The sequence below is a fragment of the Manduca sexta genome, chromosome 16 (genome assembly GCF_014839805.1).
Source record: "Manduca sexta isolate Smith_Timp_Sample1 chromosome 16, JHU_Msex_v1.0, whole genome shotgun sequence".
Classification (NCBI taxonomy): Eukaryota; Metazoa; Arthropoda; class Insecta; order Lepidoptera; family Sphingidae; genus Manduca; species Manduca sexta.
In genome coordinates this window covers 9,235,928-9,263,214 of record NC_051130.1, presented here as the reverse complement: position 1 = coordinate 9,263,214, position 27,287 = coordinate 9,235,928, and the positions used below count along the sequence as shown (strand labels likewise).

The following is a 27,287-nucleotide window of genomic DNA, read 5'->3' as shown; positions in this document are numbered from 1 at the left end:
TAATCATGATTATCACAATTTGTGAAACAGCTGATATGGAATACTTTGTCAAGTTACATTATAAAGTATGTCTTATATCAGGTGATAAACTATTTTACAAAAGAAGTTTACTTACCAACCGAAGGCCTCTCAAGACAGATAGGCCGTCAACCAGCTCGAATATGAGGTCCAGAAGACTCGCCGACACTATAATTAAGTCGAATATGTTCCATCCACAGGCAAAGAAATCTTTGCTCATCGCCATTACTTTCATTATACACTCAAGGGTAAATATTGACGTAAATACCTGGAAAACATTGAGAATTAAAAACACATTTCAGAATTCAACTTATTCTAGAATTATTAAAACAATTACCTTATTTCCTATGTCTAAAGCTTGTCTAACGTTCTCGCTCATACCATGATGTTCTAAGGCGAGGAAGAGAGTGTTCAAAACGATGCATGTCGTGATAAACAACTCAAATAACGGGTCCTTGACGATTCCATACAAGCAGTTCTGGAATTGAAGCCAGCCCTCATAGTCTATGCAACATGTGACGCAACACTCGCAATTTCTGTCCACGAGTTCATCTGCGATCAAATTCAGATGTTTAATTGGTTGTTAAAAAAACTATTTTAACACAGAACGAAGATACAGACACAGCAAGAAGCGTTGTGAGCAATTTAAGTTTCAATGCAAAGCTTTTTGCAATGTTAATCTATATATCAATAATAGATAAATACAAAGTTCATGCAAACGAAAGCGGAGAATCGGGACTAAAGTTGTGCAGGAAAATTGCATTAAAATGCAAGGAAAACCAGCACGATAAGTAAAAGTTTTGATATGCCAATAAGTAATTTTGAAAAGTGTTGAACCGGTGCAATTTACCAGTAAAGTGGTATTCTCAAAGTCTTGACTTAAATTTTGATGGTTCCCTTGTGGAATCGCATAAAAGTTAGAGTCATGTTAAATTGAAATATATAACAGTCTATACAAAGATACTTTAATGCGATTCGTAACACGTTGACGAGACGACAGCTAATCAGCCAATCGCAAAGTCACCCTGCAGTCTTCCTGTGGGGAACAGGGGTGGACTGGGGAGAGAAGCTTTGGCGTCTGATTTACTAACCTGTGAAGTAAGTGCAATTTTGCTCGTAATTGCCCATATGAGTTTTGTGCGTTGCTGCCAATAAACTGAGCTCATTAATTTTCGTCGTCTCCGCTTGCGGGAGGTCGGGCGCGCGCTTGTATGGCCAGTCCGCCCCTGACGATATTAATGAGGGTAGAAGCGAAATTGCAATAGTGTCGAATCGAAATGCTCAATGACGTGTCGTCCATTGAGAACTGAAGCTACTTGTGAATGTCATCACTATTGAAATAATCAGTTTGCTCGGCTTTTACTTTTTAGAACCAGGCACCTGTATCGGGAAAACAGGCTAGCAAATTGAGCAAAATAATTATTTCTTATTAGTCAGCAGTACCTAAAATTGCAAAATATGTAATTGCTGTATCTACTATTTCGTGGCTTTTTAAATCATTATTGAAGTAAATGTCGGTGTAAAGATTCTCCAAGCCACTATAATATATTACGTAAAGCCACTTGAATAAGAACTTTAAACATTTTCCAACTAAGCAGCATAATCAGTTCAAAGTCAAGCAGCTTATATTAAGGAATATTTAAAAATTAAAGGGAAATCTTACATAATATTTCTGAAATCCAAAGAAAATATCTGTTTGCAAATGTAAATTGAAACAGAGTGAATGGTTAGAAAAATTAAGAAGAAAAAATACCTACTTAAGGCACTAGTAATCGATAAGTTTTAATGAAATTCTGTACACGTTTCTGATATTGAGAAAAAATAGAAAATTGCAAAGAACGCAAGCACTGAAAGTTTGTAACCTATTTCGTAGTCCGAAGTGTGGTAATCGAAAAAGAACTTTATTTAAATCATGCACATAATAGAGTAGCCAATAACTTACGTCCGTAATTGTTTTCTAAACTACTTAATGTTATAGTATTTTTCTGTTTAGTAACCTACTGATTGCACTTGTTCCATTATCAGTCGTGTTTGCAAAGCGTTCATTCTTTTTTAGTGATGGCGTCGGTTGAATTTAGTGTCGTTTTGTTCGTGCTTCATCGTGTCAAAGCCGTGCCAATCAAAATAACGTTGTGTAATGCGATCAAACATTTTAGCAAGTACCATTCCTTTATGTACAACTACTATAATTCTTGATAGCATTACCCAAACTGATATGTGAAGGTGCAAAGTGTATAGAATGTTCTTTACCTAGCACCACGATCTGATTGAGGTAGTCTGGGTTAAGTGGATATTTCTCTTGTATGCTGCCCTTCTCTGATTTTTTCGGCTTCTCCTTTTGCTTTTCTATTTTAGGCGGCTTTGGTTTTTTCTCTTCCGTTTGTGTTTCTTGTATCTGGGGATTAATGACTTACTTCAGTATCAGTAGTATTATCTAAACTACTAGAAATTCAAGCAACATTACGTTATCCTCCGCTTAGGTTGAAGTATGTACGATAAAAAGCTATAAACAGTAACTCACATGCTGTATTTGAGGCATTGGCATCGGCGTCGGCGGATGCGGCGGTGGTGGAGGCAGGAGATGAGTTCGACGCGGATGCGGATGTGGCGCTTGGTCGTCGGATGTATGCTCACCGTCGTCGTGGTCGTCCACCACGCCGGAGTCGTCAAGGGAGGACTCGCGGTTGTTGCTGTGGTCGCTTAGCTGACGACCAGCGGCGCTTAATATGCCGCGACCTTAGTTTGTAACAATGATGTAAGTGTTCCAGCAATGTCAATTGCTATGGATAATAATAACTACTTCATGCGTTGAGAAGTCAGACAATCAGTTTACTTTGTATGGCCGTAATTAAAGTCAGTTACCTAAAGAAATTGAATGAAGGTAACAATAGAGTAACATAAAATGGAGAATTGAATAGAACTCTACTGCGCATAGTTTTAAAGTAGAGAGTATAAATTTGGTCGCGTGACGGGTGTGTCGTGTCTCGTTTGCGGAGATGGAGTGCTCGCTTTAAAATTTTCCACCTCAATAGTGAGCAAAATTGAATACTGTACTCCCGTATTGCATTTGTGTCATTTGCTTTCAGCGATGGTGGCTGACGTAAAATGCCTCGCAAATACAGGGTTGGCATTTTTGATAAATTTTCTGTTGCATATTTCATGAATTAAACCATGTTAATATTTTAGAAACAAGTAATAGAGAGTAAATGTGTTTTTTGATCAATTTTTTTTCAAAATGTTATTGGAAACGATGTGTAATTTGTCGCTTCGTAAAGACTGCGTAAATTCATGTCACAATTTGTCACCCATAATAATAATTTCTTGTAAGGATCTTTTACAAAGCTATACCTACATAAAAAAAAGCGAAATCTGACTTCATAGATTGGTGGTGGTAGGTCTCTCATATGTGAGAGTCCGCCTGGGTAGGTACCACCGCAATGTCTATTTCTGCCGCCAAGTTATAGTGTGTAGTCACTGTTGTGTGGAATACCGAACAATACTTTACAATTAAAGGTGTTGGATGGTGTTTCTACTGTTTATTGGTGGTCGTATCGCTTACCATCAGGCGAACGGCAAGCTCGTCTCGTCATTCAAAGCAATAAAAAAATAAAAATAACCTCAATTATTCAAATATCAAACTTATTAGTCCAAAAACAGTAGCAGTTGATTTGCCTACAACCAATTCTATTGCTCACTTAATGTCGTAAAAAAACTCAAATCACATATGTGGCAACCCTAAATCCCGGAAAACGGCATCCATAACATGCAGCGCATAATTATGTCGTTTGGCACACGAAACAAAGCAACAATGTTTCACCTAATGCGTTGTCGGGGTGCAAGGTGTGCGGCGGGGGCGGGGGCGGCGGCAACGCGGGCAGCGGCGGCGGCGACGTGCTCGGAGTCACCGACCGAGACCGGGACCGAGACCGAGACCTGGAAATTATTTGCATTCGAATTAGATAACTTATCTTAGTTTGGTCCTTCGAACCAGATATTCATAATTTGTGATTTAATTTGGTTTTAAAATTAAACTATTTTTCGGATTTTAGCGCGGTTTTAATATTTTAGTTTAGTCCCAAGTTTCGAAGACTTTAAAGCCTTCATAGTTACGGGACTGAGGTGTTATTCATTCTCAAAGTCGAAGTTACAATATCTACCTACATTTTACAAATATACAACTTTTTTAATTTTTGTTCTTGGTGATCCGATCTACGTAAAACGAGTTTACAGTGTCTTGAAGTCGTCAAAGCGTCGGGAGAAAACTTAAATATTAAAACCACGACAAAATCCGAAAAATAGTTTCATTTTTATATCTAACTAGATGACCCGGTGAACTTTGTATCACCTACATACATTTATTATTGTTATTTATTGTGAAACACAATTTTGCCATACAATACGTATGTTATCATTATCTATCTCTCGCTAGTCGAGAGTACGGTTTGCACGTGAAGTAGCTCGTCGTACATTTGATTAACTTCGACTATCTAAGTCATCTTCTCCGTGGCATTTTGCGACAATAACGATAAATAAAGTTCTCACGCACTGACAAATTGATGATAGATTTTAATAATAGTCTTGAAATTTATTTATTTATTTTCTATTTTTAAGAACCCACTGACACTTTTACACTTTATTTATTTCTGAAATGTTTTGTATTTGAACAAAATAAACCAAAGAAATCGGACCTCATAATACAACTATGAAACAGACTTATTTCTGAATACATCTATATATATGTTACAGTTCTTTATTTCTAAAAAGAGAAAAGACATGAAATGTTTTACAGGTAGGAACATTTTGTATTGAAAACTTATATTGTCGTTTTTAGTATTTTCCGTTATTTATTATTTATGTTCGTCATCGTTTAATCCATCCCTGGACTTCCACAAATAATTCAAAACCAAAATTAGCCAAATCGGTTCAGCCGTTCTCGAGTTTTAGCGAGACTAACGAACAGCAATTGATTTTTATATATATAGATTTTCGCGTTAACATAAGAAGACATTATTTAATTTGGTTGATAAATTGATTGTGATGATTTAAGGTAGCAAATTAACTGAAAAGGAGCAATGCTATAAGTTTAATACGCTATAATTCTTTACCCTTCTTGGGCCCAAATTTATTTTGAGATAGAAAATTTTACTCTTCCTCTAACGTGGAGTAGCCATAAAACAAACATAAAACATAGTTTATATTCTAAATAAAGTTTCATAGGCGGCACATTCCTACCTAATTTGTCAGCAGATCGGCCAGAAAACCTTGTACGTAAAAGATAAATAAATTACCTCGAAACACAGCTTTTTGCAAGCATCACTGAGTCCTCCCTCATAAAATCTTACGGGACACAAGAAATTCAAAATGGCGACACACGTTTTATAATAACAATCTACATATGCTTGAACACCTCAAGAAGTTCCATTAATTCAAAGTTAATGAACGCAATCTCTTGTATAGGGCCACCGCTTGCTATGCTAAACTGTCCTGTCGGTAAACACTATTATCATGCAAATTTGCCGACGTGTCGACTTGGCGTGTTGAATTAGGTCAAACAGGTGGGGCGAAATATTGCTTGTAAATATCGGTAAGTAGATTGTTGGCGACTTACATACAGGGCCTGTTAACATTGAATGAATCCCTCTTAGCTGAATTCAGGTTACGGCGGACAATCTCAACTGAGATCAACCAGGTACACAACACAAGTGAGTGCACAATACACTGGTGTACTCTCTATTTTTTCATTGATAATCCGGTGTGTTGGCAATCCGATATAACCGGAGGGAGTTCAGGTGAAGGACAAACGGCTTTACGTGCTTTTCGAGGCACGTGGGTAACACAACGCCAAGTTCGTGACTCCGGGTTCCGACTGAGTAATTATTAGGAAAGAAAAATCCAGTCACAATTATTTATGGCCCGACTTGCGAATCAAATCCAGGGCCCTTATTCTGTATGATAGTGTAAACGCGTAACGCGGCCGTGTCATGTTATCTTCGAGAAATGTGTGTGGAATGGTATTCTGTAAGCCAAATTTCTATAGTACTAAACATGATGCGTTGTGTTACGTGCTTGTTACGCACTGTCAAAATAACGTGCGAGATAGAGAATAAGGCTCCAGTACCTCAGCGCGGTAGTCGTACTTGTACCGCGTACGCATTACAACTACGCCAGCGAGGCATTCAAAACTGACAACATTACTGGTATCCCTCGTAAAGGTCCGTATGAATAGATACCACCGCATCATTTGTTTCTATCGCCAAGCAGCAGTTCTAGCGTAATTAATGGGCATTATAACTTATAACCTAAAGGTAAAAGGTGGAGGGTAGTGGTTTAACAGGCAGTACTTTGTAATTAAAAAAATTATTATGATTTTGTTACTGCTTATTACTACGGGGGTCGTTTTGCTTACTATCAGGCGAGCGTTGCTCGTCTAATTTTTTAATATGGGCACGATATAATGACGTCACTGCATCTGATGGTAAGTGGAGTGGGGTCTAATAGAATGTCGACTGACGCGAGACGATAACCCCTCGACAGTCGACACAACTATACCGGCCTGTTGGAACCGGATATACACAGGCTGATCCCGGAACGCGACACGTAGGCCATTATGGCGGGTTTTAACACCTTGAGTACATACGGTTGTCGCTATCCGGGCGGATATAAAAATAAATATATCCTACTACCGACAAAGTCCCCTCATACAGTTGCGTAAAAGTCTTTGCCTATAATATTATATAGCTCGAACAGGTTTCACACGGTTCTTGTATCTAACTACACATAACATATGAATATGTATTGTATTAAACAAATCTATTAAAACATATATGTTTTGATAGTTAAAACAATATACATTTGACTGAATATACTACATTCAACAACTATAATCCCTCTGTATTTTAATACTCTATATTTTAATAGCACATTTACCTCTACGTTAAGATAAAACCTAAAACATGAAAATAAGACAAGTTTGTTTACATTTCAAACATCTATACTTCTATACTATTATATAAAGCTGAAGAGTTTGTTTGTTTGTTTGTTTGTTTGTTTGTTTGAACGCGCTAATCTCAGGAACTACCGGTCCAAACTGAAAAATTCTTTTTGCGTTGGATAGCCCTATGTTCGTGGAGTGCTATAGGCTATATATCATCACGCTATACCCGATAGGAGCGGGGCAGTAATGGCTAATCTCAGGAACTAGCGGTCCAAACTGAAAAATTCTTTTTGCGTTGGATAGCCCTATGTTCGTGGAGTGCTATAGGCTATATATCATCACGCTATACCCGATAGGAGCGGAGCAGTAATAGCTAATCTCAGGAACTACCGGTTCAAATTGAAAAATTCTTTTTGTGTTGGATAGCCCTTTGGTCGTGGAGTGCTATAGGCTATATATCATCACGCTATAACCAATGGGAGCGGAGCAGTAATAGCTAATCTCAGGAACTACCGGTTCAAATTGAAAAATTCTTTTTGTGTTGGATAACCCTTTAGTCGTGGAGTGCTATAGGCTATATATCATCACGCTATACCCAATGGGAGCGGAGCAGTAATAGCTAATCTCAGGAACTACCGGTTCAAATTGAAAAATTCTTTTTGTGTTGGATAACCCTTTGGTCGTGGAGTGCTATAGGCTATATATCATCACGCTATACCCAATGGGAGCGGAGCAGTAATAGCTAATCTCAGGAACTACCGGTTCAAATTTAAAAATTCTTTTGTGTTGGATAGCCCTTTGGTCATGGAGTGCTATAGGCTATATATCATCACGCTATACCCAATGGGAGCGAAGCAGTGGTAGCTAATCTCAGGAACTACCGGTTCGAACTGAAAAAATATTTTTGTGTTGAATAGCCCTTTATTTGTGGAGTGCTATAGGCTATATATCATCACGCTATGACTAATAGGAGCGGAGCAGTAATGGCTAATCTCAGGAACAACCGGTTTGAACTGAAAAATATTTTTGTGTTGGATAGACCTTTGTTTCTAGAGTGCTATAGGCTATATATCATCACGCTATGACCAATAGGAGCGTAGCAGTAATGAAACATGTTGCAAAAACGGGGAAAATGTATTAATTAGTTTTTAGAGCATCCGCTGCGTGCGCTGCGTAAACGGTTAAAGTAATTCAACAATAATGTATGACGGGATTGTTCCTCTTAAAAAGTTCTACAAAAATATATTATAAACCAAAGTCCCCCGCTGCATCTGTCTGCCTGAACGTGTTAAACTCAAAAACTACCCAACGTATTAAGATGACATTTGGTATGGAGACAGTTTGAGACCCTGGGAAGAACATAGGCTCCCAGGAAATTATACAGCGTGACTTTTATAACGGAAAACTTTTGCCTGAAAAACTTTATAACGCGAGCGGAGCCGCGGGCAAAAGCTAGTATTCTATAAAATATATTAATACAAACATTTATTTTTAGCCTGATTAGAGATAAAACTGGTTGAAACACTACAAAAGATAATAAAATTTAGATAACAATTCTGCAATCCTTCGTCAGTTGCTAATCCCAAGTTATATCCATAGATAAATAACATTGAAATGGTTGGAATAAATTGCTACAAGCGAATCCGCTGTTGCATAATGTACAGCTGTTGTATCAAATCTTGTTTGCACGTCCGTTCTTTTCTTATAAATGAAAACTATTTTTAGAGAGTAAGATGTTTATTATAACTCCAATATCGGGGTACAAATTTACACAAATAATAACAGTAAAGAATAATATCAGCCCTGTATTATATACTGTCCCACTGCTGGGCACGCGCCTCCTTTACTACTGAGAAGGATTAAGCCTTAGTCCACAATGTGGTCTAGTTCAGCTTGGCTGACTTCACATACCCTTAAAATTCTTATAGAGAACTTTTCAGCTCTCAAGTATGTATGCAGGTATTTTCACGTTGTTTTCTTCACTATTAAAACCATTATTCATAAAGAATACACAAATAACTTAAAAAAAGTAGGAGGTGCGTGCCCTTGGGTTTTAAACTTGCGGACAGTTGTCTCGGAAGTCCGTTCCACTCCCAACTAGATGCTACTATTGCCGCTTATTTACGCAATAAAAGAGCTTAAAATTGTAACTCAATTTAAATTGATCAGATAGGTATGTGTCATTTTAAAATCACGGTGACACCAAGTGCCCCTTAGAGCAACGAGCCGCCACAATTTGAGGTCATTTCTGCGATCAGTTCTGGAGCTCTTTCTAAATATATTTTTTTTTATGTAAAGTACTTGAAATTTTTCGGCTTCAAACTCATAAATCAAAGTAATTAATATTTTACGAGATTTGTTTTTGACTCTTGTTTAAAACGAGTTGGCAATCGCAAATATTATTATATCATACATATAAATTGTTGTGTTTACTAAGAATAATCAAACTGAACATCAATTTTATGTGACACAGCTCAAAGCATATTTGTTGTCAACATCGATACAGTTATGCATTCATGTTTATATCCCTTTGTGTCGAAATACGTTCAACATTTATTGATATGAAATTCCATCTGTAACTGTTGGTTGCATTTTAAACGTTTAAATGCGGCCATTTTCGCGTATCGTTTTGTTTTACTCTATAATAATATTTGCGGATTAAGGAATCATATCTGATATATAAACGTGAATTTTAATCCGCGATTCCATTTCGGTTTATTTCAGATTTTTTACATGTTCGGAAGGTCTTTGCCCTATGTATATTATGGGTAACATTTATTATTGTAACATATTTTTATTTAGACAATAATCAGGGGCTTATACATACTTTTTTACAAACGATCTATGGGACGAAAACGTGCCTCGCATGGGAGTAAGAGCCAACAACTATAAACCCTAACAAAATCACCAAGAATTTTAAATTCTTAAAGTTTGCTTAGCTTTGAACTGCGCTCGTTATTCTTAGACATTAGGAATCTCATAATGACTAGTAACAACACTGGCTTCACTGTCTTATATACTGAAACACAAAATTGTTCACACAGCTGCCTGTCCGAAATTCTTACAGGCTTTCCTATACAAGAGACTTGCAACATAGTAATTATTCACTTGAAATTATAACATAAATACTGCTCGGTAATTAAAACTGCGCCCACATTGAATGAACGTCAATTTGCGAAGTTCAGAATTGGGAGAGAGATGTTAAGCGAAGTTATATTGTTTCTGTTATGTGCGGTATATCGAATTAAATTTACCATCTACTAAGTTGAAGCAAAGTTTGGAAAATGCGTGTAAACTTTATTTCAAATCTACGTATTCCATTATCTCACTTCAATGTAGAGTCAATGTAACGCAATTTTTCAACATGTCTCACTGATATTCTTTGTTCAATTTTACTCTAGGACCTGGGTTCCTAAGCCGGGGCAATTACCCCCGCGGTGGTAATCAGCTATTTCTCGGGGTAACAAAGAACCTAATTATAGGATCGTAAAATAAACAAATAAAGAGTAGACGTTACAATTGTAACGCTGTTGAGTTGTGATTAATAAAGATGTTTGTATTTGCTTGTATTGTTTGTTATGATAACATTCTGAAATAATATAATATCAGCCCTGTATTATATACTGTCCCACTGTTGGGCACGGGCCTCCTCTACTACTGAGAGGGATTAGGCTTTAAGTCCATCACGCTAACCAGTGCGGATTGGTACACTTCACACACCTTCGAAATTCCTTTTGAAGGCGGGTTAAATTAGTTTTCCACAAAGATCACAGGTGTAACAGTATTGAAAGGTTGGGAACCACTGCTCAAGGATCCAAAATAAATACCGTTAGACAAAACCAAGTCGAAATCAAGACTCCATGGCCCATATACGCTGTCATTAGATCAAGAATTAATAATTATTTAAAGTAACCATCAGTGAAATATCGGCCCAACTGCCAAGCTATTATGAGGAAAGGCTATTACTGATTTTCGTTCAATATCACCCGAACGTAATCCGTTTTGCATAATAAACGAAATTGCTGTTATCGGATATCCACTCTCCGTATATTTGTGTGCAACAAATATGGGTTATTATCATGACATGGGGTGAAAAAGTTGACCTTTATTTATTTTATTTACCTTCGTATACAATAATTTATTGTGCATAGGCGGATTTAACGCCGTAGACATTCGTTTCCAGTAAAGTTTATGGTGGTGCAGAGATGAACAAGGTAGGTGCATCAAAGAAACTTGTTGCGCTATACAAATACAATAATACATAATATGAATAATACGATATATATTAATAAATTATAAATAAATTAAATGTAGAAATAAAATAAAAAATATATTCTGAACTTCTTTCTTAGCGAATGCATTTTTTCAAGTTAATATAGGTAATAATAATACTGATTTAATCCAGGTTGATTGCTTGACCGAGTTATTAAAATATATTATTTCTATTGTTTAAAGGAATTGAGACACAGGAGATACTTTTACTTTATATTTAAACCAATATATAGAAAAAGCCTCGGACTTACAGGGTTCTCTCGCTTCTGCCAGTTGCTCCCTGGAGAAAATCCCTTTTACGCCAATACTTCTGTCTTATAAATGCCTAAGTTTGTGAAAATATTTTCGTTTTTGTCAGAAGTAAATCAAAAAGTAACTGAGTTCAGTACATTTGGATACATTTGGACAGAGATTTGGATACATTTTGCATGCCCTATAGACGATGGAACACACAAATGAATGTATTACATAACAAATAGTTTATGTTTTTAATATTTTTGTATTCACGCTTGTTTTCGTAAGAAATAATGATTTTTTAACCTATTTTAAATAAATGGCGCTTGTGTCATACAGATGGCGCTATGGATGGTTAAAAGTGATGGGACTTTTATAGCAGGAAGGGTTTTTAACTCAGGCAAAGCGGCGCGCATCAGTTAGTACTTAATACGAGTCAATTTTATACAATATTATGTATAGCAATACCGAATGTTAATATATTGTATGTTCTGCCTATTTTCGTATAAATCTACTCTAGTTCTAAAGGTGGAGCCCCGATCGATTAATGGAAGGATCGCGTTAAGAGCCTTATTGACGAATTACCGTCCGTCCATCGGAGTGTGTAATCAAATATGCATGTACTCAACGTGTCTTTAGACGCATTGCTGATGTGTGATGAAATGTTCTTTCTATCTACAGGGAAATTTTAATAAATCAAAATTTTACAGAAATGACTGCCTGTCTTCTCTTTCGTAAAAATTTCCAATAAATGAGAAAGATAAATAAATGCGGAATCATGAGTTATTGTCTTTTATAATTTTCACCAATACAAAAGTTTTAAATGTCATTTTTGCAAAACAAATATGAAATAACATAGGACATTGTAATAGTCAACCAGACAAGAATCCTGCTCGTTCATTATACACACTCTACTAAGTAAATCAATTTTAGATGAACTACTACGTTTCGACGACATTCCAGCTTAGTTTTAGGTTCTTTAAAAACGTGCTTATTGTAATTATTACAACCACATTCGATTCTTACATATGACATGCTGAAATCGTGGTATGTGCCCATTCTACAATGGATCGTTCGCGTCGATCGCATATCGTTATTAAAGACGCCAGTGCACTATTAACTAGGTCAACGTTTCCACTTCGAAAGCAAGATTCAGAATACTGATGATACTTATATAGTGAGAACCGGTTAAAACAATATTAGGTAACTAATTTGGACGCTATATCTGATAGTCGTTATAAAGATACACTTTTCTATGCATGTATTTCTCAGTTTATCGCCGTTGTTAATAAACGATCTTTTTTGTGAAAAAGGACCTATCAGTTTTTTTTGACATGCTTACAAATGACTTATTTTGATCAGTTATTCGGAATGAGATCGTAGATTGTAACTGGGATTGTTTAGTGAAAACGGCTGTTGGTGATGATGTAAAAGCGATGTCGCTATAACCGGTTTCTACTGTACTTGTTTTCATGTTGAAGATATGTATCATAGGCATCTATAAAGATTCAGAATGATTATTCAGTTGTCTAAAAGATGTCGCGTGGTCTTTGAATTATGAAGCTCTATCCTGTGGGTGGAGGCCGCCTTTGACTGGTTGGTCGGAAATCTTTATGGAAGGCCTATCTTCAGTGGACTTCAAGGGCACTGTCAAGTTACGATGAGGTTGTCATGTCCGCTATAGATAAAAACCCCAAAATTTTAAAATAGATTAAAAAAAAGAAAATACAAACAATCTACATATTAAATCCCAAAAAACTAAATAACTTTCAAATTGGCGGTAGCATGAAATTTAACCAAATCCAAATTTTGCATAACGTTCATGGCTCCAAAAACATTTCATGATTGTAAAATAACCTAAAATAAACAAATTTATCTTGTATAAAGCAATATAAATGTTGTAGATTATTTCAATTTTCAAAATATATTTTCCACCGCACCTCCTTCCGCGTAATATACAAGATAAGCAAGGCTTTATGCCGTTTGGCGACGTCGTAAGAATATCAATGGCTCCCTTTTATTAATCCCGAGAGATTGTAACACGAAGGTTTCTTAGCAACCATCGATCAGAATACTTACTATAGTGACTATTATAAAGAAATACAGCTCATTTAATAAGTAAGAAGTATGAATAGGGAAGCAATTGTATTTGTTTAATGTGGTCATATTGATCATGAAAACGAAACTCCATCAACCAGAACAGCGGTTTTAAGTAAAAGAAAATAATAATAGAGAAGTATATAGAAATCGGATTCTACAGTTCAAATAAATTAAGAAATCATATTACAATATTAGGTCTTGCTCGCGGCTTCGCCCGCGTGGAAAGCCCTGTGCGCTAAAAAAGTCCCTAAAACACAGTACGACTATAACGCCATCTATTTTAAAAAAGGAGACTAAAATTTCCATTATTTTCCATGGAAGCAAAGTAACCTATGTATTAATCCAGAAAATGGCCTATCCATGTGCCAAGACTTGTTCAAATCCGTTCAGTTTATGCGTTTACTTCTAAAAAACATACAAGCACCTAAACACTTTCACAGTTTCACATTATAAAATAATAAGAATAAGAACGATATACTTAAAGCCAACAGCTATACTTAGTAAACAATAAAAAAAAAATATAGATCACCATCACACGTATACCCAAAACATGATAGCAAGCCAATATAACTAATACCTATCAATCTCTCTTACCACAATCTTAGTGATACTAAACCTCTATTATACTGTTTTTATAGAACGAATCGTCCAATCATCGGTTACCGTGACTGAATAAACAAGATTGTCAAAACAAACAGCTCCTGAATGGTGACAATAAAAAAAAAATGACGTCACAAACAGACCCTTCACTAGGTTAATAATGACTTGTCGTTTTCGTGTTATTAATTTGTAATATGGGAAGATGATTCCGCATTTTAAAAGTTTTCAATTTGTTTGAGGGTTTATGAAAATTATGTATAAAGAGTTGATTCTTGACTCCATTGACTGATATTTTGGTTTATAAAAACCCATTAGGGTAATTAGTGCAAAAGCGTAAGTTATTACGGATGACAATAATTTAATCGGCAACAATATCACAATATAATTTGGGCTATTTTAACCACCTTATTCATGGACGTTATTTATCTAAGGACGGAGCATTGCTGTGATAACAAGTCTGTTTTTCAGCTTTGTTTATCTGACAGCTTGCTGTTTGTTCAACTTCGTTTATCTGACAGCCAACTAGATTCAAGTTGTATCTCAATATTAGCCAATCACAACGGTCCTATGTCTACGCACTGCGAAGGCTGCCATGCCGTCATCAGTGAGAAACAGACTTGTTATCACAGCAATGCTCTGTCCTTAGATAAATAACGTCTATGAATAAGGGCGTAAGACTTTAAAATTTTATATTTATGCAAACATTAATAATTATTCATGTCATATTCGGTCGGTCGAAATTATACAGGGTCTTTTTCACATTGTGTTTATAAATGATAGCACATAATCGTCTTTACCTCTGGTATCATCATGCCAAACATTTCCTACCTATGAATAAAAAATATTTTCGCCAAATATTACTAAATATGTTTTACTTTTCTGTTAATTTTGTAGTTTAGTGCGAATGTGGAATGTGCGAGAGTGTATTTCTGACTAAAAGTGTGATGTTGCTATTGTGACAAATTTTCTTAAGAGTAGTAATAGCGGCATTAGAGCGTGTAAAATTAAAATACTTTAATTTGATATTTGTATTGGTACACTTTTTTTATTTTTCATATATAGTTCGAGTAAAGTGTGAAAAATAACACTTTTTTTTAAATAAAACTTTCCTCTAATGAGAAGTATGTGGTTTGATTAAGAACCCAATTTCAAACTGACCTTGGTAAAATAAAAATATTATCGTCATGAGAGACTAGATACCTAGACCTAATAACATAAAACGCCAATTCTATAAAACAACTTTAAAAACGATCTAATAACTCTTACCGTGTTCATGAGCACGTATTTTTATGGCAAGAAGACCAACCAGTTTGCAAGTGAAAAGCGCACTTCATACTTTGGAATAAGTAAACTAGTTGTTAAGTTAGTTTGTTGTAAGGACGGCTTATTTTGTTCCCCATCCGGTGTTAGTTCAGATTGCAGCAGTTTGAAACTTACATCTGGATGGTTTTGTTTGTATAAATGAGTTATTTTTTGGGTTAAATCTATTATTTTAATACCTTAAAACAGATAAAAAGGTTTGTCCTGATATAACCTTAAATTGATTAGAAAAAAATAAAATCTCATGTAAAGGAAAATATATGGAAAAACTAAAAGTAAACATTCGTAAAAATATCATATAAAGTAATAAGCACATAACCTTAACCAAAAATGCTAAAAATAAATTAGTGAAGTCGCTCTTCAGCACAAACGATGATAATAATTATAAACTTCACCACAACATCTTGGAACCATATTTCCATACAAATTGTCATACCTACATACTTCACCCAAGTCAACTAAAACAAGAACTTCTGTAATAAAAGCAAACCTTTCGCTCTTTCCTGATTAATTCTCCAAACAGGAGTAATTTCACTTCATTTCACGCTTGATATCGTTAAAGTAAACTATTTTTTATGGCGACTGCGAACCACGGGGCCGTTTTTGTAATCTAATCTTGGGCTTATCTAGAGATCCTGGTAAAGCCGTACTAACCCGCCTTTTCACTGACTGCATTCATTTGTTATGCATTTGTCGTTTTCTCGACCTTTCTGTAGTTTTAATTGCTTTTTCATTTTGTTTCGCTAGAAGAGCATTTCTTTTTCAGTTTGTGAATTAATTTTATTTAGTGAAATTTTTTTCTTGTATGTTTGAAATATGTTATTACATAATTCAACACTGGGATTAAGTTTCGGTTCAATGAAGGTACAAATTATTTTTTATTACGATTTTTATTGGTAGACTACAATTTCCTATAATTTAATACCTACTTAGTATCCTTTCATTAAATTTATAATACACCATATACAATACCTAAGTCGTAATTTCTTATTTTCTACGTTGCGGATACCAATACAACTTTGTAATTATGTGAGCTATATATTCATTACAACAACCATTCTGCGTTGCGTACTTGTTTAACTAGACTCCACCACGCAAAGGTTAAAATACTTTGTATTAACTATGCGGAGATTACATCTTTATAGCACATATTGAGGTTTGATAGTCTAGTTTTATAGTAAGTGTAGTTTTAATACGGACTAGAGACCAACAATATCTAGCAGTTTGCGCAGTTAAGACATTAACCTTTATTAGTTTTGATTAATAAAAAAGTAATAATAAGTTTTTTGTAATTAGAAGTGTAGCATATAAAATTTTACGCACTCAATGCCACTTTGGCGCCAATGTTTATTTAAAAACAATCGACTAAACGCAATATACTTCACCTCAAAGCTATAGGCATAGACTATTTCAATCATTTTTAAAAATGGAATTCTATTTCGAATATAGAACCGGGCGAGATATGAATCGGCGTGATCCGTTTATATCGAAACGCAATAACAAACAGCGCGCACATTCACTCCACTTCACGAGTGACGGTTTGACACATACCCTGTGGTGATATATGACAAATACCGGCCGCAGATGTCAATAGTTCGAACCGGTAACAGTCCATTGCTATTTATGATAATTTATATGTAGAATACGGGTTTAGTAAAATCATAATTTAAGTAGCTAACATGTTTAGTTTAACTGTCAATGTAAGTGAATTTATAATAAAATATAACGACGTTCAATTGATGTCATATTGTACGCTTAAAGGGATATATAAAATCAGAAGTTCAATAAAAAAACATAGTATTTTACACACAAACGCTCTTCTAGAAATACTATCTCATTTTTGACTGCCTGGTATTTAAACGTGTAAACAAAATGGTAATCCTTTATTGGCCTAAAAATATGTCATCAGATTTTGTCAGTCTAGTATTAAGGGCTGTTATTTTTTTATAAATAAATAAATACTTAAAATCTATATCCATAAATATACCTATATGCGTGTACACATACTATGACGCGTCTAAAGAAATCCATGCGAACACCTGTGCCTTAATTCTCTATGACAATTTATTTCGCATGAAACCACAGCACAGTAACAATTTAATGCTTCCTTGTCAAAATCAACGTTGACAGCGACAATTTCCTTACTGACTAAGAAAATAATAATTATACGAGCCGAGTGTTATTACATCATTTATATAAACCCACTGCTGGTAACGAGCCCATTCTACTATTAATAGGGCTTTTAGGTATTCAAGAAATAAGTGGTGGTAAATGCTTCCAATATCAAATGTTCACACACGATTTCATCGCCACTTTATTGGAAGATGTATTGATATGCCGCGTGGGTTTTTGAATAATCATCCCATTTGTAAATCTTCGCGTCCTTTTCCTGGGTAACAAAAGCGTGTTGCGAATACCGAATTAAACTCAAACTACTCTGTTCGCGATTGTTTGGGATTTATATTTTTCTTTAACTTTATAATATGCAACCTACATAAATATTTATTTATACACTTTCGTCCTTATTCATAGACGTTATTTATCTAAGGACGGAGCATAGCTGTGTGAAAACTCATATCCAAAGGAGTTAAATCCCCTCATCACAAGTCATGAGAAGTCGGTTTCATATATTTCGAAATTAATGTTTTTTCGAATAATCTAGGCTGATAACAATTACAAAACGCCTTAGTAAATGGCTCTGTTTTATTTGTCATAATGCCAGTAACAATTTCGTTGGTCTTTTATAAAACAATTGCAATTAACCTGGCTTTATATTTCTATACGGCCAGTAATATAATAAATTCCCTAGTCTATTAAGAAATAATTGCAATAAATCTAAATTTATATTTCTACGTATAGCCATAATTAAGTTCGAATGTCTTTGCGTTCAAATATTCATATACATTATAATTATTCGTCATCGCACCGAAAAAAATAAACAGATTCTAAATTACTATAGACAACATCTCATTCACAAATCCTACATAATACCCGTAATTCTAATATTGGCTACTGAAACTCAAATTATTAACCAAATAACTCAGAAAGGGCTCAAAGGATAAAGCCCTGAAATGAATGTCACAATTCCGTAGGAAGCCATTGTTTTTATCTTTTACGTCCGAGCTGACACCGCAACAGACGCCATTTTGATAACCTAGCTGACAAGCTATTCAATTTGTTGTGAATAGTCTAACCGATTTCAAAAAGGTGGAGGTTCTCGCTTCTAGTCTTTTACATAGGTAGCATTACTTTGTGTATTTTAAGGAACAATAGCAATGTGAAATAGTATAATTTGGCTTAAGGCGACAAACGTTCTATTTTTTTAGATTGATTTTATAAAATAGCTTAACGTTCACTATGAGCATTCTATTTATTTTTTGTTCATATGTAAACAATAAGTATAACTTTAAAACTGTAACAAAGTTATACCTCCTCCCGATTTTATCAAATACTAACTTCTCCGTGAAAAAAAAATTGTGGGTAAATATTAAAAAGTGGCATATAGCACTCAAGGGTGTTGTAGCTTCTAGATAGAGATTTTTTTCAAAATTGGTTTCCTAATATTAGCGCGTTCAAACAAACAAACTCTGCAGCTTTATAATATGAGTATAGATTTTCAAATGTAACGATAAATATAACACGACATAAGATTGTAATCGAGCTTTTCGAGGCGATTCTCTAGACGCCCTACTGTTGCAAAGCGAGTCCCACGAAATGTTATCTCACGTGAGTGCTCCTGGGAATTTATTGACTCAAAGGCTTCTTGTATAAAAGTTGATGCATCAGTTGCTTTCACATTTACATATAAATATAAGCATTCATAGTTTAAAACATTTCACTTAAATTTTAATATAATAGTCAAACAAATAAAGAATCTTTTTATATAACCATAATAATTGAAGAAGAAACTAGAATTTATCAAAAAAACGATGTTGAATGTATGAATTGTGTAATGTTTATCTGGAAAGATTTAGTCAGAAGTGGATTGGCAGGAGACTCGTGTAGGTACAGCTACAAGTCAAAGCTAGTGCAAGCTGCCATTTTCATTATGCAATGGCCAAAATAACGATTGATTCCTTCCAAACTGAATTTCGGCTACGGTTGCAAATCTTAACGGAGATCAGCCACGAACGCAGGAGATATAGTGCACAAGCGTGTGCGCAATACACAGGTGCACTCTCTGTTCCTCTTCTGGCATAATCCGGTGAGACTATGTTTCGACATTACCGAATAGAGATCAGGCGTACCAATGGCTTTAGTGTTTTCCAAGACACGGCAGTACCACACCGCCTACTTCCAGACTCTGAGCTATGAGAGTAATTTTTAAGATGGAAAACCCAATCTAATTATTTTGACCCGGCCCGGGATTGGAACTCAGGACCTCAGTACGGTAGTCACACTAATACCGTGTCCAATTACTACTACGCAACCGAGGCAGTCAACCAAAAGAATATAATTATAAGAAAATCCTCTTCGATGTTCGTAAAATATAATTTAATATACAGAAAATTTTCATATTTTGATGCCACCCAATTAAGCTTCTTTATTCGCGACTACCAAGCGTAAGTTCGATAAAAAGAAAAACGTTCTATTGGATTTTGAACGAGGGGACTTATCTAATTTGTAAATGTACTCACATTTATAATAAAATATGTCGTTTGTATCTGCATGATAATAATATCTATAATATAAAAATGAATCGCTAAATGTGTTGGTAAGCGCATAACTCAAGAACGCCTGGACCAATTTGGCCAATTCTTTTTTTTAAATATTCGTCGAAGCTCAAGGATGGTTTTTACGGCGAGAAAATATCAAATAATTGCCGGAAATACCCTAAAAACAGTCCTTTTCTTTATCCCATACAAACGTTTTCTAACTAATACGTAGACTCAATTTGAGTTTTATTGCTATTGTGTAAAGTTCACTGTTGTCTAAACAATGTAGGTGTGTTCCTAACATCAAAGCAGTGTGCGTTGGAGCACAGAATATAATAATGTAATGTCGCGTTCTGAAACTCAACAAAAGTGATATCGCGGACCCGACTAAATTGAACACTCATAAAATTTAATACATCATTAGTTATTTGGTTGGCTTCGCGATATTATTTCTTTTGTTTTACTTTAAAATGCATGTTTTCCCGTCATTACATCAGACAAACACAACCGTTACCAAAAGTCCATGACTTCAAGTCATATCAAATTTAAAAAAAAAATATCGTTGTCGATTTGAAGTGTTGTTTTTCTTGGATTTTCTGTTACGTACTCTACTGAGTTTGCTTTTGTCAACAACACGAAACAAATTCGTATATCGTGTTTTGTGCAGAGTGTTTAATTATCTATGATCACTAATTATTGCATGTGGATTATTAATTATAAGATCATATTATAATTGGATAATATCAAGGAGAAGATGTTCTCATACCGCGCATCCCAATGATTCCGACTGATGTGCCATTTGAATTTAAAAGACTACAGTTTCCAGTGCGGCTTGCTTTTGCTATGACCATAAACAAGTCCCAAGGGTAATCATTAAGTGTTTGTGGTATTAATCTGGAAAACCAATGTTTCTCCCATGGTCAATTGTATGTTGCCTGTTCCCGTGTTGGAAAACCATCAGATTTATTTGTCTATGCGCCAGGGAATCAAACAAAAAATATTGTATATCATAAAACACTACAATGAAAATAAAACTGATTTTTGTTAATAATTATGATGATTACCAATAAAGCGATTACTTACTTTTAAATGCTTATATCTGTTTTATTTAATAATTATTTTTTATTCACAACGCCCTATCACTAGGGTGAAGGTTCTGTTCAGGAGAATTTTTGCCCCGACAATAAAATAGATAGAAACAAAAAACTGTCATATTACAAATCTTTTTGACAGGACGAAGTCTGTCGGGTCCGCTAGTTATAAATAGAAATATTAAATAAGACAAATTATATTAAGTGGGCAGACCAATAATTTTATAGGGAGAGGACTCAGGTTTTCCAAGGGGAAGGAAAATGCTTGACCTCCGGCAATCTCACTGATTGATCTCATACAAAATTCAAACGGGAAATCTGTAATGGCAAATGATTTTCTATAAGATGGTGATATTAGGCATTAGAATATATAGTACGTGCTTTAGTGAGTGTGTAGACTACTATGTAATTTCATCTTCTTTTGTTTGACTTCACGATTGATAACCTGACGCGAATTAGCTCATTTAGCTAAATCGGTCTTTCGAATGAACGATTTAAGGCCTACCACATTGACCTTTGATTTTAAACGATTACACTGAGGGTACCCCTTAGTGGAGAGGGACCACAGCTCAGGGCAGTCGCTGAGAGAGGAAAAGAACATTAGGGAACTACTAAAAGTTACAACATACCGTTCCGCAACAGCAGCCACGGCCGCAACATGATGAATAGCACTGCGTCCCCGTTTGCGTCTCCTGGTTCGCTTCCTAGAGTATGAGGCTAAGAGAAGACCCTTGCGAGCGTCGATCCGCTTCTTAGAGTCTTTGGCGAGCGTGCGCACAGCCAGCGAAGTGGGGTCAAAGCTGAAGGTTGAATCGTCACGGTGCTCGTTAAGGTCTTTTTTTCTTTCCTAGTAAAGAAAATAAATGCGATTAAATAATTTATGGATTTCATAACATGTTAATCTTTATTTAGACTTAATAAATATTTTACTGTACTACCAGTTTGGAACGGTTTCCACCAGAGAATAGGCAAAAAACCTTTATTGCCGCTTTTTTCAAAATCAGTTTGAAGGTATAAGAAGGTACAGTGTCTTAAAAAAGTTACATTTCATTTTGATTTAAATACAAGACTTCTTAGTGTTTAAAATAACATCAGACAATTTGTTTTACGTGATGATATTACTTATTTTTTCCTTACCATACCTTAAAGATGCTTTACGCCTGATGTTATAGCTCCATGATTCAGCGAAACCTTTGATTCCTAATGGCTTTCAATAATTCGGCATAATTTTTTTTCCATTCAAAGACATATTTTAAGACTTCTAATAAACGACGTGAATGTTAAAGTGACGGAACCAAGATATAAGCAATATATGAGACTTGACCCCCCCCCCCCTAATTCCCACCACTACAACTCCTAAAAGCCAGCACCAGCAGTTGCTCGCATTTTATTACACCGAGCAGTGAAGCTCGGCGACTCTCAGAGAACACTGATTTGTCTGTATCCCGCAACGAAATTAATCAAATAGAAAGATAGGGATGAGTTGGAAATATTAATTGTCCACTTCCCTCCATAGCAAAGCACTATAGTATTAAGTACAAATTCCTAATATTGCAATATCTTCACGGATGACCGGTATGCAATCACTTATGGTATGCGTTTAATTGTACTCCGGCTCTTTGCACCCGACCAGCGCGGGTCAAATCACACGGATAATCCAGTTATCTGCCGGATTAAGATACCAACCGAAGTGGAAAGTTAGACTAAGCTTAGGCATATGGTCTAAGGAGTTGAAAGATGTATTCATATAAACCTTAAATAAACATGGAAAGAGTTAAGTTTACATTGCGCTGCTTTTTTTTACATGTAAAAGCCATTAAAACGTTGGACGTACGTTGAGATTTTAATCGTTAGGCGTAATGATTTTGGTCTGCACTGTACGTGTAATTTATTTTTTTACAAATAAATTTAATTATAGTCAATATAACAATAAAGTTGTTCCCCTGCTTGTTAATAACATTCTTACATCTTCATCATGTTAAACAATAAGAAGCCTACACCGAGTAGATAAAGCAAAAAATACTAATCCACAGTAATTCTTAAGGTATGGCTCTATTTAAAATCATTTACATTTACCTCCTGCGTGATCTGCGACTCTTCCTCGTAGCTGAGCGCCACCACAGCCAGCATCAGGTTGATCAGGTAGAAGGAGCCGAAGAACACCACCACAGTGAAGAAAGATACCGACATAGGACCACAAGATGATAGCACCTGCAACCAAAGGGAAAGTGACAATCAAGAATTTAATTTAGTGTGAGGAAAAGATGAATATAGGAAAGAAAATTGACTTAACCTTAGCTTCTACAAACATATTCATTAATATTGAATGTTTGTGTTTGTACTAGCGGAAATCTGCCCCCAATATTTGTGATGTTAAATGGTAAAATTTCGGATCAAATTCTTTTTATTCGACTGCTACAGATTAGTCATTTTATTGAGAAAGCGATTAATATTTTATACAAATGTTTTAATGCTTAGTTAGTGAAAATTATCGGTAAAGAAAACTTAAAACAACAACAACAAGTTACCTCCACAGTCGAGGGTTCTGCATTTAAGAAGTTAAACTATACAAACTCTTATCATTTTGCTTTATTGTAAAAGTTTTTAAAATACACCCACCATAATATAGTCTCCTCGCTTAACCCTAGGTAATAGCTAGAAGCCAGTTCCTTGAAAATATTCGAAGTGCTTTGGTAAATAAAAAAGAAACACCTCGAGCGTCGTGGAAAGTTTATCGGGTGAGAAATATTTTTATAGTATAATGTAAGTTTTAGAAGAATATTTTATTTGCCATCAGATTTTAAGAACGATTTGTTTTATTTGTTTTTGGATATCATTATAGTTATCAAGTATTCTGTCATATCTATTCTATAGCTTGACCAAGACACCTCGCCATATTGCGGTAAAATATGGAATTAATTTAATGTACTGACAACGTTAACTTTAATACGCAAAAACAAAAGTGGCGCCTCGAAAGCAGGTTTTCTATTTTTTGCTCGTGAGGCTATTAAATAGCTATGAAACTAAGAAAGTTACTATATTGCAGAATGTTAGTTATGTTATAAAATCATATATATCCTGTATCCTGTATAATATACTATCGGAATATTACGAATTTTGTACTAAAATTCGTAACTATAACCGAATCCCTCCAGCCTGAACATAAAAAAAAGAATTATGTAAATTCGACCTCTAAAGGCATTAAATATCATTGACCTTATAACTAGTGTACCATGTGAAATATCCAAGTAATTCTATTTGACATGGCAATGAAGATTCCTTGTAATGTTACGCCTTCAACATCAATTCTGAGTGACGAAAATCCCGCTCTAACAGAAATGCAAATGCAGACAAGATCAAATTATCGGGTGAAGAGAGTTATTACATTTGGCCGACATCCATTTGAATAGTAACGTTGAACACTCAGACTCCGTATAATTGAACAATAATCATGCGGTCAGAGTATTGGATTTCTGAGCGATTTGCACAGCTGTAATTGTTATTTCGAAGGAGGGCGACTCAATTTTACGAAGTATATAATTGTTCATTGTTGAAGTAAAACTCCTTTAGAATCGTTGTGATTTCAAACTCGATGAAAATTCGTCAAGATATTTGAAAAAGGAACAGCGTTCAACCTTTTTGCATCTTTTTATTATTTTGTTAGTATGTGTTGCGCCTGCGTATTATAAAGCAAGCGTGTTGTATTATTTGACAATTTTTATTTATGTGAATATTTTAATCACACCAATTAATTTAGTATTGTGCAAAAATAATAAACCTTACATTGATTCTAATATTCCCGATACTCTATATCCATCTCAATCTCTCGTAGGCTATTTTTCAAATGTTTCACTTCTGTATGCACACACTTTTTTTAATTTTGAAAGATGCAAGTTTCATGAGTTTTTTCAGTGATAACACTTTCTAAAACGATGGTAGTATCTTAATTATTATCCTTATTATTGAATTATAACTTAAGAATTAGTGATTTCACATTTCTGGCAAGTTAAGTTTCAATTTTATTACTTCCTAGTAAAAAAAATACATATATACCCATTGAGAACCTCCTCCTCTTTAGGAAGTAAAGTTAAAAAGTAATTCGATTTTGTGCCGATAGCATAGCCATGGTTTGACGTAACAGAGGCCCGATTGCAGATTTCTGCCCCATCTAATCTAATGGAACGTCCCGCGCTTTATTTGCCTTAACGCAGTTCCGAAGCTGACGGTATTTCGGGTTGTATATTGCAACTTTGTTAATTCGAGGAATGTTGATGTAGATTTTGGTATTGATTATAAGTCAAACGAACCTGAAAATCTTTAACTTTAAATAAAAATTCTGTCAAATTTTATGAACCTGTTTGAAGAGTATTTTGGACAGTCACATAATATTTAGACAAAAAATATTGCAATTCTTAAGTATGTTTTGATACAGTGGATACCCAATAGGAGCGGGGCAGTAATAGCTAATCTCAGGAACTACCGGTCCAAACTGAAAAATTCTTTTTGCGTTGGATAGCCCTTTATTCGTGGAGTACTATAGGCTATATATCATCACGCTATACCCAATAGGAGCGGAGCAGTAATGGCTAATCTCAGGAACTGCCGGTCCAAACTGAAAAATTCTTTTTGCGTTGGATAGCTCTTTGTTTGTGGAGTGCTATAGGCTATATATCATCACGCTATACCCAATAGGAGCGGAGCAGTAATGGCTAATCTCAGGAACTACCGGTCCAAACTAAAAAAATCTTTTTGCGTTGGATAGCTCTTTGTTCGTGGAGTGCTATAGGCTATATATCATCACGCTATACCCAATAGGAGCGGAGCAGTAATGGCTAATCTCAGGAACTGCCGGTCCAAACTGAAAAAATCTTTTTGCGTTGGATAGCTCTTTGTTCGTGGAGTGCTATAGGCTATATATCATCACGCTATACCCAATAGAAGCGGGGCAGTAATGGCTAATCTCAGAAACTATCGGTCCAAACTGAAAAATTCTTTTTGCGTTGGATAGCCCTTTGTTCGTGGAGTGCTATAGGCTATACATCATCACGCTATATTCAATAGGAGCGGAGTAATAATGGCTAATCTCAGGAACTACCGACTCGAACTGAAAAAATATTTTTGTGTTGAATAGTCCTTTGTTTGTGGAATGCTCAAAGTTATATATCATCACGCTATGACCAATAGGATAGGAGCAGTAATGAAACATGTTGCAAAAACGGGGAAAATTATGAGTTTTGAGAGCTTCCGTTGCCTGCGCTGCGTAAACGGTTAAAGTTATGCAACAATGATGTATGACGGGATTGTTTCACTTAAAAAGTTCTAAAAAATATATTATAAAACAAAGTCCCCCGCTAACATCTGTCTGCCGGAACGTGTTAAACTCAAAAACTTCCCAACGTATTAAGATGAAATTTGGTATGGAGACAGTTTGAGACCCTGGGAAGAACATAGGCTCCCGGGAAACTACTACTTTTATAACGGAAAACTTTAGCCTGAAAAACTTTATAACACGGGCAGAGCCGCGGGCAAAAGCTAGTTAGTCTATAAGAGTCATAATATTATCTTTCCCATATAAATAAATACTTAAAATATTTATACTTGCATCTATATTATAGAAAATCCGTTGTTACTACAACTATATAACCACACTCCTGAACATTTAATCTTCTAAAATAAAATACCCAAAAGTCACATTACCTAACCTAACCTAACCTAACCTACGTCAGTCAACGCATTTATACTAAACTCCTTTAAACCATTGGTGGCGAGGGTCGGATTCATTACATTTTACCGCGACGTGCCACTTGCTTTTAATTGTGCCCTTAATTATAATGCGAGAGGCTTACACGAAACACAATGGCCGGTGCGGGCCCCGTGTTACAGAGTAGAGGTTGGATGTTGTTAAAAAAAGGATTTATAAAAGTTAAGATCAATTACAGCATTGATATACTTAATAACAGTCTTGATAGTATATTTTATAGCAAATTTTAGATTTGTTGTGATTGTACCTAGATGTGTTGCAAATATGAAATATGATTTTTAATTATTTTTTTTTAGAGATAC

The 27,287-nt window shown here is 35.2% G+C and overlaps 1 protein-coding gene across 4 annotated transcripts in view; it reads right to left on the bottom strand.

Annotated features, from left to right (window-relative positions):
* LOC115448874 (sodium channel protein 60E) overlaps positions 1-27,287 on the bottom strand; it is a 134,669-nt gene that overhangs the window by 12,500 nt on the left and 94,882 nt on the right. For 3 of the 4 annotated variants that reach the window (XM_037439050.1, XM_037439049.1, XM_037439052.1), the window contains exons 6-13: positions 23,301-23,435; positions 21,854-22,071; positions 3,836-3,951; positions 2,540-2,754; positions 2,269-2,413; positions 1,110-1,244; positions 356-570; positions 116-286 (exon numbers count right to left, since the gene is read on the bottom strand). In XM_037439050.1, the coding sequence (XP_037294947.1) occupies positions 116-286; positions 356-570; positions 1,110-1,244; positions 2,269-2,413; positions 2,540-2,754; positions 3,836-3,951; positions 21,854-22,071; positions 23,301-23,435 (1,350 nt within the window). The remainder of the gene's footprint in view (positions 1-115; positions 287-355; positions 571-1,109; positions 1,245-2,268; positions 2,414-2,539; positions 2,755-3,835; positions 3,952-21,853; positions 22,072-23,300; positions 23,436-27,287) is intronic. The other variant, XM_037439051.1, reaches the window with a different exon arrangement.